This window comes from Lynx rufus, unplaced genomic scaffold, assembly GCF_022079265.1.
Source record: "Lynx rufus isolate CCGP_SWC_20201006 ecotype Redwood Valley unplaced genomic scaffold, mLynRuf1.p SCAF_15, whole genome shotgun sequence".
Lineage (NCBI taxonomy): Eukaryota > Metazoa > Chordata > Mammalia > Carnivora > Felidae > Lynx > Lynx rufus.
In genome coordinates this window covers 28,101,075-28,117,422 of record NW_025814829.1, presented here as the reverse complement: position 1 = coordinate 28,117,422, position 16,348 = coordinate 28,101,075, and the positions used below count along the sequence as shown (strand labels likewise).

Sequence of the window (16,348 nt, the reverse complement as noted above, 5' to 3'; positions counted from 1 at the left end):
ATCATCACCCTACAGGGGTCAGCTAAACTGGGGCATCCTGAAAAATCTGGGGCTCTGGACTGGAGGGGAAATGAGAAGTGGAAGAACGGAGATCCGTGTGTTTTCTTTGATGCCACTGTCACCATCCCTGGAAGAGTTCTTCAAGAGTAAGTGACAGGAAGGACCACAAGGAGCCAGGGCTGGCTCCCCCCTAGAAGAACTAGAAGCCGAGGCCCGATGTGCCCTGACTCGCTGCAGGTGTGGAGGGGCGAGGGGCACAACTACGTCTCGCACTTGAGGCTTCCGGGGCTATAGCCCCAGCTGCTTTCCAGCGCTCCGGTGCTGCCTTCTCAGTCTCAAGGTTAGAGGGAAGACGCTAGAAGGTGTCCAAACACCAGCATCTCAAAGAGACAGAGAAAAAGAAAAGTCCGGGTGGATTTTACTTCTGGGCTGAGATGGATAGAGAAGCCTCAGCTAAGCCCGGAGAAGGACAGGTGAGATGCGGCTTCCCCCCTCCGCCTACCCCCCCACCCCAGGCTGGGGTCCTGTCTCCCAGTGGGGGGTGGTGAATTTCTGCAGCAGTTCTCAAGCATGCATTCAGGGGCTCTCCCCACAGCAGGCCGGGCTCACTCCCAGGGGGCCAGGAAAGGTCTGTGGGGTCCAGGCTGCAACATCGCCCTCCCACCTCCCGGCTTTCCTGATCCCCTCAACTCTCCCTCCCACCAGAGTGCAAGATTCCTTTGAGGCCCTAAGTAATGTAGAACCAACAAATGTCAGAAAGAGAAGGAAACATGGCGATCCACAAAGTTCTTCTGCTATAGTGGAGACAAGGATGCATTGTTCTAGGTCATTCCATCAGCCACAGGCAAAGCAAAAGCTCCTGAGTCCTGGTTCTGTGCACTTCCCTCTGTACCACAGGGGCTCATTTCTTTCTTGTCAGCTGCCCCAGGGGTAGGGAATAGGAGAGGAGTGGGCCTGGTAGGGGGTGGGGGGGGTGGGGGAGTGGGTAGGGGGTGGCCAGTAGGGATCCGGGGAGTCGTAGAGCAGCCTGTGTTGAAGATGAGATAGATGTCCTTCCTGGCAGGACCAGGGGATGAGAGTGCCCCCCCACCATGTGGCCCTCACCCCCTAAGATGTTGTGCATTATAACAAAGGCCTGTAGCCCCAGGCTGCTGAGTTAGGGCCCTCTGTATCCTGGAGAAAGGCTTTCTGAAGGTCATTGGCAGGGTGGGGGACTTGGAGACATTTCCTCCAATATAGTCTTTTCAGCCTCGGATCAAGGCTAATAGCACCCCGGAGGCCTTTTATCTCACACTCTGTGCTTCCTCATTGCCCCTCCGAGGCCAGGCGGCTTTTGCTCCTGCCTGGAGATTGCTGCCCCAGGGGACTCCAGAGGAAGCGGGTGGTGTGGTCTACAGACTTTGACCTCAACCTGTGCTGTGTCAGCACCTAGTGCGTTGGGAAAACCAGCCCTAGGAACCTGGGCTTGGTGGACATTAATCAAACAAACAGATTAGGCGAAGGCACACCTGGAGAGCCTCTGGGGGAGGGCAGGCAGCCAGAAAGCTCTGGACGGCACAGAGGGCCTATGGCTGCCATGGCATTGCCCAAGATGGGGGCATCGTGGAGGAGGCATGAGAAGCCTGAGGGCTTTTCCAACCCCAGCCAGTCTCGGGGCTCTACCTGGATAGAGAAGCCAAGGCTTTGGCGGGGGGCGGGGCTGGTTGGGCAGAGCCGAGCTGGGGTGGACAGTTTGCAGCTCCAGGGCCAACCCATGGAGCCTGCCACCCTCGTGTCCTCTACTCTCCCTTCCCTTCCCTTCTTTTCTTCTCTGCCTCCTACTTCTTGCCTCCCCCATTCCTTTTTCTCCTCTTTCAGTCTATGCCCCAGCCTGGCCAGCGGCCTCGCATGGCTTTGTCTAGTTGGGCCAGAGGGGGTGGGTGAGCGTCTCCTGCCCATGGCCCAGACCGCTGACTGTCTGCTCCAATCCTCAACATTAGTGAGGCAGGGATTAGAGGAGGAAGGAGACAGTGATGGCTAACTTTAGTTTGCCTTTTTTTTTTTTACAGGTCCCAAGAACTGTAGGCAGTAGACAGATTCAAAGCACAGATTTTTGATTAATCAAAAAGCATCCTTGAAAACCCTAGGAGGAATACAAATGAAGTATAATGTACAATCTCTGTCTTTATAATCAGCAGACAAGGGAAGACTGTTGAGTAGGGATCAGTACGGTGTCTGTGACGGGAGTGGTCCGTTCACAATAGCTGTGTGCTGTGCTCCTACAGCGTCCTGCATCCTGTTCCAGAGCCTGGGGGGCAGAGATGACACGCAAAGTCCCACCCCAGGCCGGCAGGAGAGACCAGAGCAGAAGGAGATCAGTGTGGACGGGAGGACAGGGAGGGCTTTCTAGACGTTGTGGAGAAGAGACAGACGAGGGCAGTCACGCAGACAATTGCTTTTTCCGACAGCTCATTTTTAATTTTTTTTTTTAAGGTTCATTTATCTTTGAGACAGAGAGAGACAGAGCATGAAAGGGGGAGGGTCAGAAAGAGAGGGAGACACGGAATCCGAAGCAGGTTCCAGTCTCTGAGCTGTCAGCACAGAGCCCAACGTGGGGCTCGAACCCACAGACCCTAAGATCGTGACCTGAGCCCAAGTCGGAGGCTCAACCGACTGAGCCACCCAGGCGCCCCCCCCCCCTCCACCCCCGATAGCTCATTTTTAACTCCTTGTTACTGACCGGAGGTACACGCCCAGTGAAACAGAAGGCTTCCCTTGAAGGAATCAATTCTCCTTCCGCAAAATAGAAGGGGGAAGGGGGAAGAGGGAGGTTGCTGCTCTGCATGGAGAACACTGCCAGCACTTCCGACACAATCGAGTTTCACTTGTGCAACAACCCCCTTTACGCATTTGCTCATTTCCCTGGAGAGGAGACTGACCCCCTCCCACCCCCCCCAGATTCCGGGCTAGGTGTAAGCTTCAAGTGTGTGGTCTTTCCACTCTCTGTGACTGCCCCAAATTCGGAGCTCCACGCTGGCAGGCGGGTGTGGGGGCTGGGATCCTACAGGGGGAGTCCACCTCTTCTGAACCCAGAAACCCCGAGGGTAGGGACGTTGTAGCCTTGGTGGTGGTGACCCAGGCCAAACACGCGTGCTTGGGAGTGGGAGATGGAGTCACGCTGGTCTCAGAGGGGGCAGTTCCCGCCCTGCTCTTGGTTGGATGTAGCCCATCCAGCCGCAGCGCTGAGCAAACTGAGGTCCTGGAGAGAGAAGGGGCTCGGCCCAGGTCTCCCTGCTCCGCACCCTCTCAGGCTTCGTCCACTGCAGTGTTTTTTGCAGGTCACCAAGCAGAGGGCAGGATGGAAATTGCCCATCTTCCTCACGCTGTGCCTGTTGCAAGGTGAGTCCCAAACCCAGCCCAGACTCAGAGCCTGCGGGATGAGCCCCGTGCCTTCCAGGCTGCAGAGATTTCTGGCGGGCCCTCAGTGGCGTTCAGGGCTCCCACGGAAGTTTTGGGCACACCCCGGCTTTCTCTCCGGGGATCCAAGGCCCTGCAGTGGATCCAGGGAGTGGTCAGATCTAGGCCCAGGGGGAAGGGGAGAGGCAAGAGAGAGGGCGTATGCCTGTTTTGATCTTTTCTAGAAGACTCACTGTCTTGCTACGCCCACTATCTCTGCTCTCTTCCATTCAAGTTGATGGCTGAAAGTCGGCTGCATTTGCAAGATAAGGGTTCCAGGGCTTGTGTATAAAAGACGGCAGGCAGAGGGCTCATTCCCACTCATTCAAAAAACACTCAGTGCCAGGCCCAGTACTAAGGGCTTAAAGGTGCAGATCTGTCCTACATGAAACAGTTTGGAGTTGACAAAGAAACGAGATGGGTCAATAAAATTTACATCTATGCATTTACTGATTTGGTCAACATACATTTATGGAGGGCTGACCGTATGCCCTGCGCTAAGGGCGGGTGGATGAAAGACAGAATCTTGCCAATAGGTGCTGGCAGGCTGGTGTGGTGAGCCTGGCCAGGTATAGATCCGGCTCAGATGACAAATGGCCCTATGTGCTGTGGTCGGCATTTTATTTTAATGTTTATTTTTGAGAGAGAGAGAGAGAGAGAGAGAGAGAGAGAGAGATCACAAGCGGGGAAGGGGCAGAGAGAGAGGAAGACAGAATCCGAAGCAGGCTCCAGGCTCTGAGCTGTCAGCACAGCCTTACGAAGGGCTCAAACTCACAAACCGCGAGATCGTGACCTGAGCCGAAGTCAGATGCTTAACGGACTGAGCCACCCAGGCGCCCCAAACAAATCAGAATTTTAATGAATCAAGGGTAGCTAATACAGGAGCAAGAACTCTGTACTATAATCAGACCATCTCTTTATTTTAATCTCCCCCCAGCCCCTTTAAAATTTTTCCATAGAAACCAAAGCCCCCAGATGAAAACTCAGGCAGGCCCATGAGTTTTCTGTTAACATATTAGTGTAGGTGAGAGTTCTGACTGAATTTCTTTCACTCTCGAATGCTAAATTTGAAGTTCTAAGTGTGCAGTTAAATATTTTGGTTGGCCCCTTAATCTTCCTTCAACGATATGCCCCATCATCTACCCAAGGCCTACGGTCAGGAAGACGCTGCAGGGGGGACGCGGTGGCCGTCTTCTCTGTTCCTCTCTTCTGCCTCCTCCCCATGTTGGCAGTTGGGGCTCGTCACCCCAGCAGGGTCCCAGGAGCAAAAGGGAGGAGGGGCAATAGACGGGGAGCTCTTGCTTGCTGGGGTGGCCTGGAGCTCTCTGGCCTGGCAGGAGTTTAGAGCTGGCTCTTTCTTTGGTGGGTGCATTTGTGAACTTAGATGGTCCCCTGATGGCCCATCTCCTCCCTCCGCCCCAGGTTCTGCTTTGACCCCTCCACAGAGAAGACCCCATCTCAGATGCCTGCGGACCGTCTCTCTGCCCTCTGCACCCCGCCTCTGGGCCAAGGAAACACTCACTCCTTTCTCACCCCTCTGCGGGAGAGGGAAGACATCCATCGCAGGTGCAATGACTCTCCCTCTGTCCTGCCTCAAACCTCTTGTGCTCTCTCAGACAGAGTCGGTCTCTGGTCCATGGCTGCCCCACATCTGCAGCCCCCCCCCCCCCAACTTGCTCCTCTCTGGGAGAAGCCATAGCCACAGACGACTGCCGGGAAATGATGGGTGAATGAGTTCAGGGCATCTGTCTCCACTGAAGGGCAGAGAATCTGCATCAGGGGCCCCAGATGGGCACCACGTTGATCTAAAGTGCTGGCTCTTTCTTTAATTTCCATAGGTGACTAATAAAAATTCCAAATGACATGGGGGCATCTGGATGGCTCAGTCCATTAAGCATCCTACTTCGGCTCAGGTCACGATTTCACGGTTCATGGGTTTGAGTCCCGCATCAGGCTCTGTGCTGACAGCTCGGAGCCTGGAGCCTGCTTCGGATTCTGTCTCCCCCTCTCTCTGCCCCTCTCTCTGCTTGCGGCTTGCGTTCTCTCTCGCTATCTCTCTCTCTCTCCCTCAAAAATAAAGAATAAAACATTAAAAAATAAAAAAAAATCCAAATGACATATAATACATACCAAATACATTCCAAATTATACATAATATAACATACATACCTTAATTATTATAACTAGGAGCTACTGATCAGTAATCTACTGAGTTCTTAAGGGCAAGTTAAATTTGGTATTAATAAAAGAAAAAAAATGTTGATTGCAAGAGCTGATTACAGACTCTTTCTTTTAAAGTTTATTTTTGAGAGAGAGAGAGAGAGAGAGAGAGAGAGAGTGAATCCAAAGCAGGCTCTGCGCTGACAGCAGCGAGCCCAATGTGGGGCTTGAACTCACAAACCATGAGATCATGACCTGAGCTGAGCCACCCAGGAGGCCCTGGTTAAGGATTCTCAATCAGCTCTTTTTTTTTTTTTTTTCAACGTTTATTTATTTTTGGGACAGAGAGAGACAGAGCATGAACGGGGGAGGGGCAGAGAGAGAGGGAGACACAGAATCGGAAACAGGCTCCAGGCTCTGAGCCATCGGCCCAGAGCCCGACGCGGGGCTGGAACTCCCGGACCGCGAGATCGTGACCTGGCTGAAGTCGGACGCTTAACCGACTGCGCCACCCAGGCGCCCCTCAATCAGCTTTCTACAGCGAGGTCAGACTGCCCCGCCCTGCCGATTCGTGGAAGAGACATACCAAAGATTGTCTCGTGTGTGCCACAAGTGGATCACAAGAATTCCTGAAAGCTAGGGCACGAACACTTTATCAGGGCACTACCAATGTTGTCCTGAGATGGTCCTTGTTTGCAACTGAATATTCTTGACTCTCAATGATAAATTGCCACTTATCCTGATTAACAGCGGCACAGTTGGTGATGCGTCATGAAATTACACCTACCGTGAATATTGATATAGTCGTGGCTTTTATGGCCCTGAGTCTTCTAGAATTAGACCTCGGGATATACGCAACAGGCAGGGCCAGTCGGAGAGACAGTTCTTGCCGGGAGGGAACTGCAGCCAGAGGCCATGGAAAGGTCTGGGAGGCAAAAGTCCCAGGAAGAGCTCTCGCCGCCCGTGTGCCCAGAGAGCATGGCGAATAGAGCACAACTCTGTGCCTCACCTTCCCCTCTGTTCCTCTGTACCCAGTCCCCGATGGGCCTAAGCACCAGTTTTGAGTAGAAGGAGTAGAGCAAAGAGACTGGAACGGCAGCCAGTCGTTGGACTGGACTGACCTTACCACCCTGGGCCAGGCTGGACTTTTTCCCCATCCGAGGGAGACCGTGAGAGTTACCACGAGTGAGGTTATGCCTGCGATTCATCAAGCAGCAGAGGCCGTGTGAAGAGACAGTGAGACACACGACAAGCCTTGTTTCTGCTCGCCCCAGAGCGAGTTGATGTCATTCAGTAAACAGGCCGTGGGCAGGTTCAACCACGATTTCCACCTGTTACCAAGGCGGGTGTGTTCGCAGGCCCGTTCAGCTGTGCGTTGTTGGGGGCATGTGGTTGTTTACCCTCTGCCGGAAAATGCTGGGGGGCGAACACATCCCCAGTCACCGGTCTGGGGATGTACCCACCAAGTGGACCGGGATACCGGTGTTTCGGGCACCCTCTCCGCTCGGGGGGAAAGCACACTAACCTGTTCTTACCATCAAACTATCTCTTGTGTATTCACTCCACCAACCAGACTGCAGCCCTCTTGTCAGATGTTGACCCAGGCCCCGGACGGACTCGTAGGAGAAAGTCTGGCACATGATAGGAGCCAGCTAACAGTTGGAAAGAGTATTCCTGCATTTCTGTCTCTCACATGGGGCCCTGGATACAGCTGCATTCCGTATCTTGGGGTGCTCCCGATCTAGGGGCTAAGCTCTGACATTTCTATGTTGATTCTTCCTCGCCTCACTTTCACAAAGGTGTTTTTCTGGCCTATTCCCTAATTCCGACAGAGTCTGGGGCTCGTACCTCCCCACCGTGACCTTTCGCGAATCTCCCTTCCCTCTGACCATTTTTTTCCCTCTCTCTGCCCGCAGACGCAAACGCACTGAAGGGCCCGAGGCTGGTGTCTGGGGAGCCGGGGGGAACTGTCACCATCCAGTGCCATTATGCCCCCTTGGCCATCAACGTATACGAGCGGAAGTACTGGTGCCGTCTCAGCCCCCTGACGTCGTTCTGCCACACCATTGTGTCCACCACCGGCTACGCTCATCTTGGCTACCGTGGCCGCGTGACATTTGCAGACTTCCCGCAGAGAGGCTTGTTTGTGGTGAGGCTGTCCCAACTGTCCCCGGATGATGTGGGCCGCTACCGCTGTGGCATTGGGAAGAGAAACGACATGTTCTTCTTCAGCATGAATCTGACCGTCTCTGCAGGTACGGGCTGGCGGCGGGTGCGTCAAGTCTGGTGAGGGGAATGCTGGGAAGGAGAAGGTGTGGGAGAAGACTGTCCGGTCCAAGAGGCCCTTAAACCTGAGGGGAGCGATGAGGAAAAGCTGGGGGTGGGGCAAGGACTTTAAGAAGTAGGCTTTCAGGGGCGCCTGGGTGGCTCAGTCGGTTGAGCATACAACTCTTGGTTTCGGCCCAGGTCGTGATCTCACAGTTGCGTGAGTTGAAGCCCCATGTCTGGCTCTGCACTGGCAGTGAAGAGCCTACTTGGGACTCTCTCTCTTTCTCTCTCTCTCTCCTCCTCTGCCCCTCCCCTGCTTGCTCTGTCTCTGTCTCTCTCCAAATAAATAAATAAACTAAAAAAAAAAAAAGTAGGCTTTCATTTCAGAAAGAAATTACCTTCGGGAAGGTAGATATTAGGAAACACTTCCAAAATGAATGCATGCAGACTGCCTCACCCAAATCCCCCCACATTTTGTGGCATGTGTTTTTGGAGAGGACTCCAAGAAGTTGAATTGAATAATACGGCTTCTTAGGCGCATGGTGTCTCTTTGTTCAGACAAGCAGAGCAGGTAAGAGATGCGGGACAAAAGAGGCTCTTCCTGAGACCGAGCCCCTTAGCAGACATCTGACAGCTTCGAGGCCCGTGCTCTGTGTGGCAGGTTCCAGAGAAGTGACCCAGAATCGGGCACCCAGAGCCTGGGGAAGGGCGCCCAGGCAGTGGAAGACGAGGAGAGAGGCAGCGCCTGGGATTGCATTTGTCTTGTTCAATGTCACTCTAACCATCTGCTGAGATTGGCTGCTCTATTTGAGGACCCGTATGTGGTGGGCTGTGGGAAAGAGGCCAGTATGGGCATGCAGGACATCTCAGTAGAGACTGTGGGCATAAAAAAGAGAGAGAGAGAGAAAGGACCATAAAATGTCAACATTTGCAAAAAGATTAGAGATTCCACCCGGTTTTCCCCTATTTTTATTTTATCCAACATATTGACCCAAGACTGTGTTGCTTAATGAGGATGCATTCCTTGGGGCAAACACTTTAAGCCTGGGATCTTTTGCTAAATCCTGTAGGCAGCTGGGAGAGCCTTCCTATGCGGTCTCCTTCCGCCATTGACAGGTCTTTCCAGCGCCGTCCCCCCACCCACTCTGGCTGCGGGTGAGCTCGTCGTGGCATCCCTTGGAACAGCAACACCGGCGGCCAACAGATGGACCCCAGCAACCTCCCGGATGACAGAAAGACAAGGAACAGGATTCCACAGAGTTGCTCTGACTCCAGAAACCAGGAAAACAACAGCTTCCGCTGAGGGCAGGCAGACCCCAGGAACAACTGGGGCAGCAGCTCTAGGGACAGGTAGTCGGGTAGAGAGTTCTGTCCGGACAACAGTCCCCATTCCAGAGAGTTCAGCTTCAACCATCGGAGATATGTCCCATACGACAGAAGGTGTTTGGGTGTGGGACACCAACGGCTCGGTAGGGGATTCGGGCAGGCCCAGCGAGGTAGGGAGGGAGATAACAACTACTGAGGCCGATAGGCCACAAGAAGAAGCAGAGAGGGTCAGAACAGCTCTGGGTGTAGTTGGGAAGGTCATAGGGACCATCAGGCCAACAACTCTGGTCTCAGAAAAACGGGTGCAGGAAATCTTGCAAGAAGCAACAGCCATTGCTAAGCCCCAAGCCCTGGGCTCCATTGAAAGAACTACCCCAGCTGCACGCGTGTGGACCCTGGGGCCCTCCAGCATACAGGTGGCGTCTGAGGAGGGAGCTACCGAAGGGGACCTAGACACGCCTGCTGGATACAGCGATCCCCAAGCAACACCGAGCCAGGCCCCGGCAGCTGGGCCCAGGAGGCCCCTGGGCAAGGGGTATTCCATGAAGAGGTAAACTCCCAGCCCCTCCTCTCTGCCCTACTCCAGGCACGCCCCTCCCTGGGCTGACCTCTGCGCCCACCCCCCCCCCCCACCTGCTCACTTCTCTCCCTTTGTCACCTCAGGACAGCAAAGGGCAAGGCCCATAAACATCACAGACCCTCCCTTGTTCAAGGCTCCTTGCTAAGAAACCCTGAGTGTTTTCATGTGGTTTTCAAGCAAAGATCAAAACAAAAGAGTAACAGAATATTTAGGTGGAACCTTTGGGACTTTTTTTTTAAAAGATGAGGAACAAAAGCTCCAGACAGGGGAGGTACTTGCTGAAGCCACAGGGGAAGACCGTGAAACCATGGGGCAGAGCCCCATGCCCAGGGTGGATTCCCTGCCTCTCACTCAGTCCTCTTTCCCACGGTGACACAGAGTGGCCCCCACCTGCCTCACACGCGGTGCAGTAGGGACAAGATGGGGGCTCCCGTCCCAGCTCTGCTACGAACCCGCCGTGGGAATAAGGGGAGCCGACTTCCCTCACCTCAGCTTCTCACCTGTAAAGCGAGGGGTGAGGGCCGAATGGCCTTCAGTCTCCTGTCCAGCTCCCGCCCGCCCTCCCCTGCACTCTTCTCATCCCCACCTGTTACTTCCACTCCAGGGCTTCTCCAGGAGAGAAAAACATCTCTCGGATCCTGACTCCTGTCTCTACGGTGCTCTTCCCCCTCACGCTTGTGGCTCTCGTCCTGTTGCAAAGGAGGCTCCGGATAAACAGGACCTGTGAGTTGAGCCGAGGAGGGAGTGCTCGTTCCCACCGGACACCCTCCGGACTGGGTGGGGTCCCGACTGGTAAAAGTGCTAAATTCTAGACAGAGCCATTTAACCGGTCCTGGCCTTGGTTTCTCAATGAAATGGGAAAATCAGTTATGCCTCAAAGGCACCCCCGGGCAGAAGGAGAAGCTCTTTCAGAGGATGGCAAGCCATAAGCTAACGGTGGGCATGGGAAATGCATGAGCCATGCCGGCAGCAGGCAACAGGAGCGCAGGGACCAGGTGCGGGGAGCAGACCACATTTGCACCCTCTGCCTCATGGCCCAGCCAAAAGCGTCTTCCGGCTAGGTTTCCGTACTCCTCAAGGGAGTGTTCCGAGGTGTTTAGCTCTGATGAAGAGAGGGCGAGATGTTCCGGGAGCAAGTGGAAGAGGCTGAGGTGCTCACACCCAGGACCTCGAAGGCCTGGCCCAATCCTTTTCAATCCAAGGGCTCAGTTGCAATTCATCTGTGTCAGGAAGTTCCCGGCAGGTTGTAGGGGTTGGGGGGTGGGGTACTCAGGGAATCGCATGCAGTTCCCAGTTATCCTCACGGCATGCTCTGTGTCTGTGCAGCTCAGGAGACAGAAGGGACAGCAGGGGTCACCTTGATTCAGATGACGCATTTCCTGGAACTGAGCCTCCAGCCGGACCAGCTGCCCCACGTAGAGAGGAAGATATTCCGGGATGAGTCTCCTCCTCAGGCCCGTCTGACTGTCCCCGAGAGGCACCCTGGCCCCCAAGGAATGGAACAATAAGCTGTTCAGTCCCCGTGGAAAGAGAGCCAGGACGAAACAGCATGACTTCAGCCTTTTTTCATCCTTCCTCCACCTATACAGAGGGAAGCAAATGGACTGGGGAAACAGAGGCTGGCCGTCCTTGGGCCTAGGAAAGTCAAGCATTTCCCACAGCCAAAGGTGGTATATGACTCAAAGGAGGCTGCAAGAAAGGATTCATTAAACATCGGCGGAGGTCACCTAGGAGAGCGTGGAACTTCCATTTCCGGGAGTTTGAAAATAGAGGAGGCTTCCAATTGCTACGAATTCTTAGCCATCATTCCTACTCCTTGCTAGGCATCCCCTTTTCTCAGGTCTGTTAGCATTCAGCCTGCTGCACACATTTATTTAATCATATTCACGTACACGAGGCTTGCCTTCTCAAGAAGATTCTAAGCTCCTTTAGGGCAGTAATTGTGTTTGACCCACATCACTATGTCCCCAGAGAACTTCCAATTCAGTAGGGCGCCCAGTAAGTATTTGTGCTGAACGGCTGACCAGAGGGCATGGGCTCAGTGGCCTCCGAGGTATTCTGAGTCCCCCTTCACTCCCCTCCAGTCCCCTGGAGGACTCCATAGGCAGGTGTTTTCTCCATAGAAACGAAAAGGCACAACCCCCATTCCTCAAATCATCCCCCCACATTTGGGCCCATAGTCATCATGCTACACACCTTTTGACCTAGGCAAAATTTTCTGGGATTTTCCTAAATTCATGGGCGAGGAGGGTATTTTTCAGTAGATTCTCACCTTTTTCATAAAGCTCCTCTTGTTCAACGGCTTCTGAATCCTTGAGATCAAGGACTGTTGATGAAGTTGGGAAATGACCATTTGGGGGAGGGAGGGGGGTGGATGACAGAGAAGGTGGCCAGAAGGAATTTTATGTGGATTCTGCTTTTATAACCTTTTCATCCCATGCCTATTGGGGAACTTTCACTCCATCCTTGGTCCCACCGTCTTTCAGGCATTACATCGGCTCTTTTGTTTTGCCGAATCTGTTAACCAACTGTCTGAACTTCATGTTTGGGCAAAGCAGCCTTTGAGCAATGGAAGAGAAAGAAAAGGAAGTCTCCAATGTCAAGTTGAGAATTGTCAAGTGGACATTTCCAGAAGGATCAGCCCTGCCTCCTAGGCTGTCAGCAACACCAGAAACACTTTGTTAACACATCCTCACAGCTGGTGCTGAACCCGGACACTCTCCCCAGAAAACCATGGAGATTTAGTCTTCAACTTTGGTGAGAGAGACCCCAATGTTTTGGATACGTAGGGAAGTTGAAAACATCTGACCAAATAGAATCACAGAATTTCAGAGCTAAAAGGTCCTTAGAAGTTAACCACTCCAGGGTGAGGTAACTGAAGCCTTGCGGGGGAGAAGGAAGTTGTTTAAACCCAGTTAGGAATAGAGGAAGGCTCAGACAAGAGAGCTCATAACCTTGATTTAGTGCTTTCTCCACTTTGTCACTGCTAAACAATGTATCAAAGCAAAACTAGTTAAAAATAAATCAATGACACCACTATGGCCTTGCTCCACACCATTTTCATGAATGCTGAAAAACCTGTAAGAGATAGAGAGATAAGGCAGCCACATTAACCCATTCAACCAATAAGGAAGCGGGCCCTGGAGGGTATGTAATACAGCTAAGGTCGTTTGGCTTATTAGAGGTGGGGACAGACTGAGACCCTCCCCCTCCCCCCCCCCCCCCCCCCCCCGTGCCCTGGATCACTTGGTGCAGGATCACCCCACCTAACTGGTGTTTACCAGGGGCGTCCACAGAATGCTAGCTTCTCAAGATTGTTAAGAGGTATTCTGAGGGGGGGAACAAAAAAAGCTTCGGTAGATCAAACAAGTTTGGGAAATGCTGGCTAAAGAATAAACAAGTTTCTTTTGCGTAGGACTTTTTGGAGCCTCTAATCCACTAAGATGCATTGCAAATAGCCGTGGGGTGTGGGGACATGATGAGTGTTTTCCCAGTGTTTTGGACTATTGTGTGTTGGTGAAGCAATCTCACTGGACCGGGACCCTCAGATCACTTACTGCTTGGGGAAGTTGGATGCACTAAGGCAGGGGTCAGCACCCCTTTTTCTGTAAAGGGCACGATAGGAAACACTTTAGAGTCTGTAGGACACACAGCGTCTGTTGCAACTCCACAGTTCTGCTGTTGTAGCACTGAAACAATGACTCTGACAGTGTGCCAACAACATTTTATTTACAGAAATAGGTGGCAAGCTGCATCTGGTTCCGGAGCCACGATTTGCCAAGCCCTGAACTAGCACACAAGACTCCGATGTGAGGGATCAGACCCTCATTCTTCCTCAAAAGCTGCCCTTGCCACGCTGCTCAGGGACCTCTCCTTTCTCCGAATCCCTGTAACACTTTCTGCTTGGGGTTCAGCAGTCGGGGCACCCGGCCTGACTGCCCCATCCTGGGGAAAGAGGGGACCAGCTCGGCAAGGGTGTTGGCCGCGTGGCTGGAGTCGGGAGCGGCTTCTAGAAGTTGGACCAGGTGCACTAGGGAAAGCTGAGGTCCACCGGCAGGGGACGAGCTAGTACAAGTTCAAAGGGGCAGAGCAGAGCCAAGATTAGTCTCAGGGCCTACTGTTCGGAGCCGGGCAGAGATAAGATCTGAGGGAAATTCTCGCCTGGAAGGAAATGGGGCAGCCCCATGTCTTTACAGCTCTTCTTTATGGGCTCCCTGATAAGCTGGTGTGACGCGGGAGTAAGACAGACAGAGCAGGCGGGCTCCACCACTCGGTATTGTCCGTGACTTGTTTTTCCTCTTCCATCCCCCGTTAGCACGGTACATCACTGGGATGCGAGGCAGGGAAACATCCATCACTAGGCTGGAATCAAGGAAGTCTCTCTCTCTCTCTCTCTTATTTTTTTGTTTTTTTGTTTCTTCTTCATGGAAATTTCTAATCCAAGATACAGGTGATGAGGGAGCCTAAGGCAAGCTGACAGGCCGCAAGCACTGCCCCCCCCCGACCCCCGCCCCCCACCCAGGTGGGATATGTGTGATATTTCCCAGGCACTCCTGACTGCCTAAAAACAAAGGAAAGGGAAAAAACAAGTGGTTAACTGATAGAGATCATAGTCCCGCTGGACCGAAGTCTCCATCACCCCTCCACAGTGATGTGGGAAACAAAGGCAGGAGGAGACCTGGATAGAACTTAATTTCCTTATAACCTGCAGCCCATTGGCAAATGCTTGAGGCCGGAAGAGTAAACTGTTTTTCTAGGAACTCCTAACTGTCTTAGTGCTAATGCTTTGCTAGAGGGACAAACAACCTTAGCCTGACGAGAACGAGGCCTCCAGTATCCTGTGAGCCTTCTTTAGCTTGTGGAAATCTCACTGGAAACTTCCCCTGGACTTTACCTCTCCCAACCGCATAGTATATAAGCCAGTGTCTCCTCATGGTCCCAGGGCAGCTCTTCCTGCCCACGGGTCCTGTCCCTGTGCTTCAATAAAATCACCTTTTCGCACCAAAGATGTCTTCAAGAATTCTTTCTTGGTCGTCGGCTCTGGACCCCACGCACCCCGCTATCACCCCAAAAAACCTCATCACAGGCAAGCACTGACTTTCCTACGATCGAGCAGATTCTCCCCGTGAGGGCACAAGTCTTAACGCAGCTGCTCCTTCCCTAGTATCTCTGCCCAGAAGGGGCTACCCTCAGCTTTCACCTCGCATCTGATACCACATTTCTGTAAGGCAGGTGTGATGATTCCCATTTTACAGATGTGAAAGCCGAAGCCAGAGGAAGGAAGTAGTTACGCTCTTCGGGAAAGGGCACGCCGGGAACTGGACACAAAGCAGTCTATCTCCAGGCTTAAATCCTTGATCGCTGCACCACACTGCCTTGCTCGACACTTAGATTTATGGCCTGGCATCTGATCAGGTCCTTTCCTGTTTAATATTCTAGAACCTTCCTTGTTTTCCTCTGGGAGGCCCAGTGTATAGAAGTTTTTATAACCATTTCCAGTAATCTGTTTTCTTTGGTCACCCAGCTGGCTTACTCCTGTCCTGGCTAAGTGAAGTATGAAAGTTCAGGGAGCTGGAAATGAGCGCTGAAAATTCAGTCGCTGCCCAGAGGTCCGTGCTGGCATTGTACAAACAGAGCTCAGATCTTTAATTAGCTGCGGGGATGTCCGTCCATCTCAGGTAACCCAGGGCAAATGCTCGACCCCCAGCCAACTTGTCGCCGTTCTCCTCTAGGACTCTGGGGGTTTCTTCCTCTCCTCCAGCAGCCAGTGTGGTCTCGGACAGACAGAATCAGCTTACTGACAGCATCAGTCAGACACAAAGAGGAAGGTATTTCCACGGAAAAACCTGTAAAGCACTTAAGGCAAGTAAACATGAGTTGTGTGGTTATTTTCCACGGGTACAGATATTCCAGGGCTAAGAGCCTGACAAGACGGGTGGAGATGGAGATTCTACTCAAAAGGAAACAGACCCTCTGGCGGGGTCCAGCCACCACCAAACTCTCCACTTCCCCCTAAAGGATGCAGCTTGGGTTGCCGGCACCAGCCCTCCCTGGCCCCCCCTTCACTGTCAGCAGGAGGACGAGCCATCACCCCAGTGCCCACTCTCCAAGGGGCCAACTGAAACCCAGAAGGGCAGCAGAGAGGCAGGAGAGATCACTGTGCCACACTTCCAGAGGCAGGTAGAAATCACGAACACCGAGGCTCCAGGCCAGTAGGCCACTCTTTGCCCCCTGGCCCCATTTTGTTGAGGATGTACATTCCCTGGTTAGCTTCTGGAGTCTTCTGTGTTCTGCCTTTTCCGATCTCTGGCTGAGTTCCCGAGTTTTGCTTGTTTGCTGCCTTGATCTAGGTCTCCCAGTTCAGCTCTGAGAGGAGAAGGTCAAACAAGGGCCACATCTTTCCCTAATTTCACTAATCCCTGGCTCCCTAACCTGAGTCTCTTAGCAGGGAGGAGGAGAGCCAGGACCGCCGTGGCCCAAGCATTTTCTGATTCCCCCCATGAGTGCAGATGTCGTACTTTTCCCCAGACAAGAGTTCAGGGAAAGGGCACCAGGGAGTCTGCTTTTTTAGGGCCTGGC

The 16,348-nt window shown here is 53.0% G+C and overlaps 1 protein-coding gene across 1 annotated transcript; it reads left to right on the top strand.

Annotated features, from left to right (window-relative positions):
* The first annotated feature begins 434 nt into the window (after window positions 1-434).
* On the top strand, window positions 435-11,345 carry FCAMR (Fc alpha and mu receptor). Its single transcript, XM_047076411.1, has 7 exons — window positions 435-473; window positions 3,306-3,378; window positions 4,858-5,001; window positions 7,512-7,850; window positions 8,980-9,739; window positions 10,374-10,492; window positions 11,096-11,345. Exons 1-7 carry the CDS (start codon window positions 435-437, stop codon window positions 11,275-11,277), a joined length of 1,656 nt encoding a protein of 551 aa, XP_046932367.1. The 3' UTR covers window positions 11,278-11,345.
* Window positions 11,346-16,348: the final 5,003 nt, after the last annotated feature.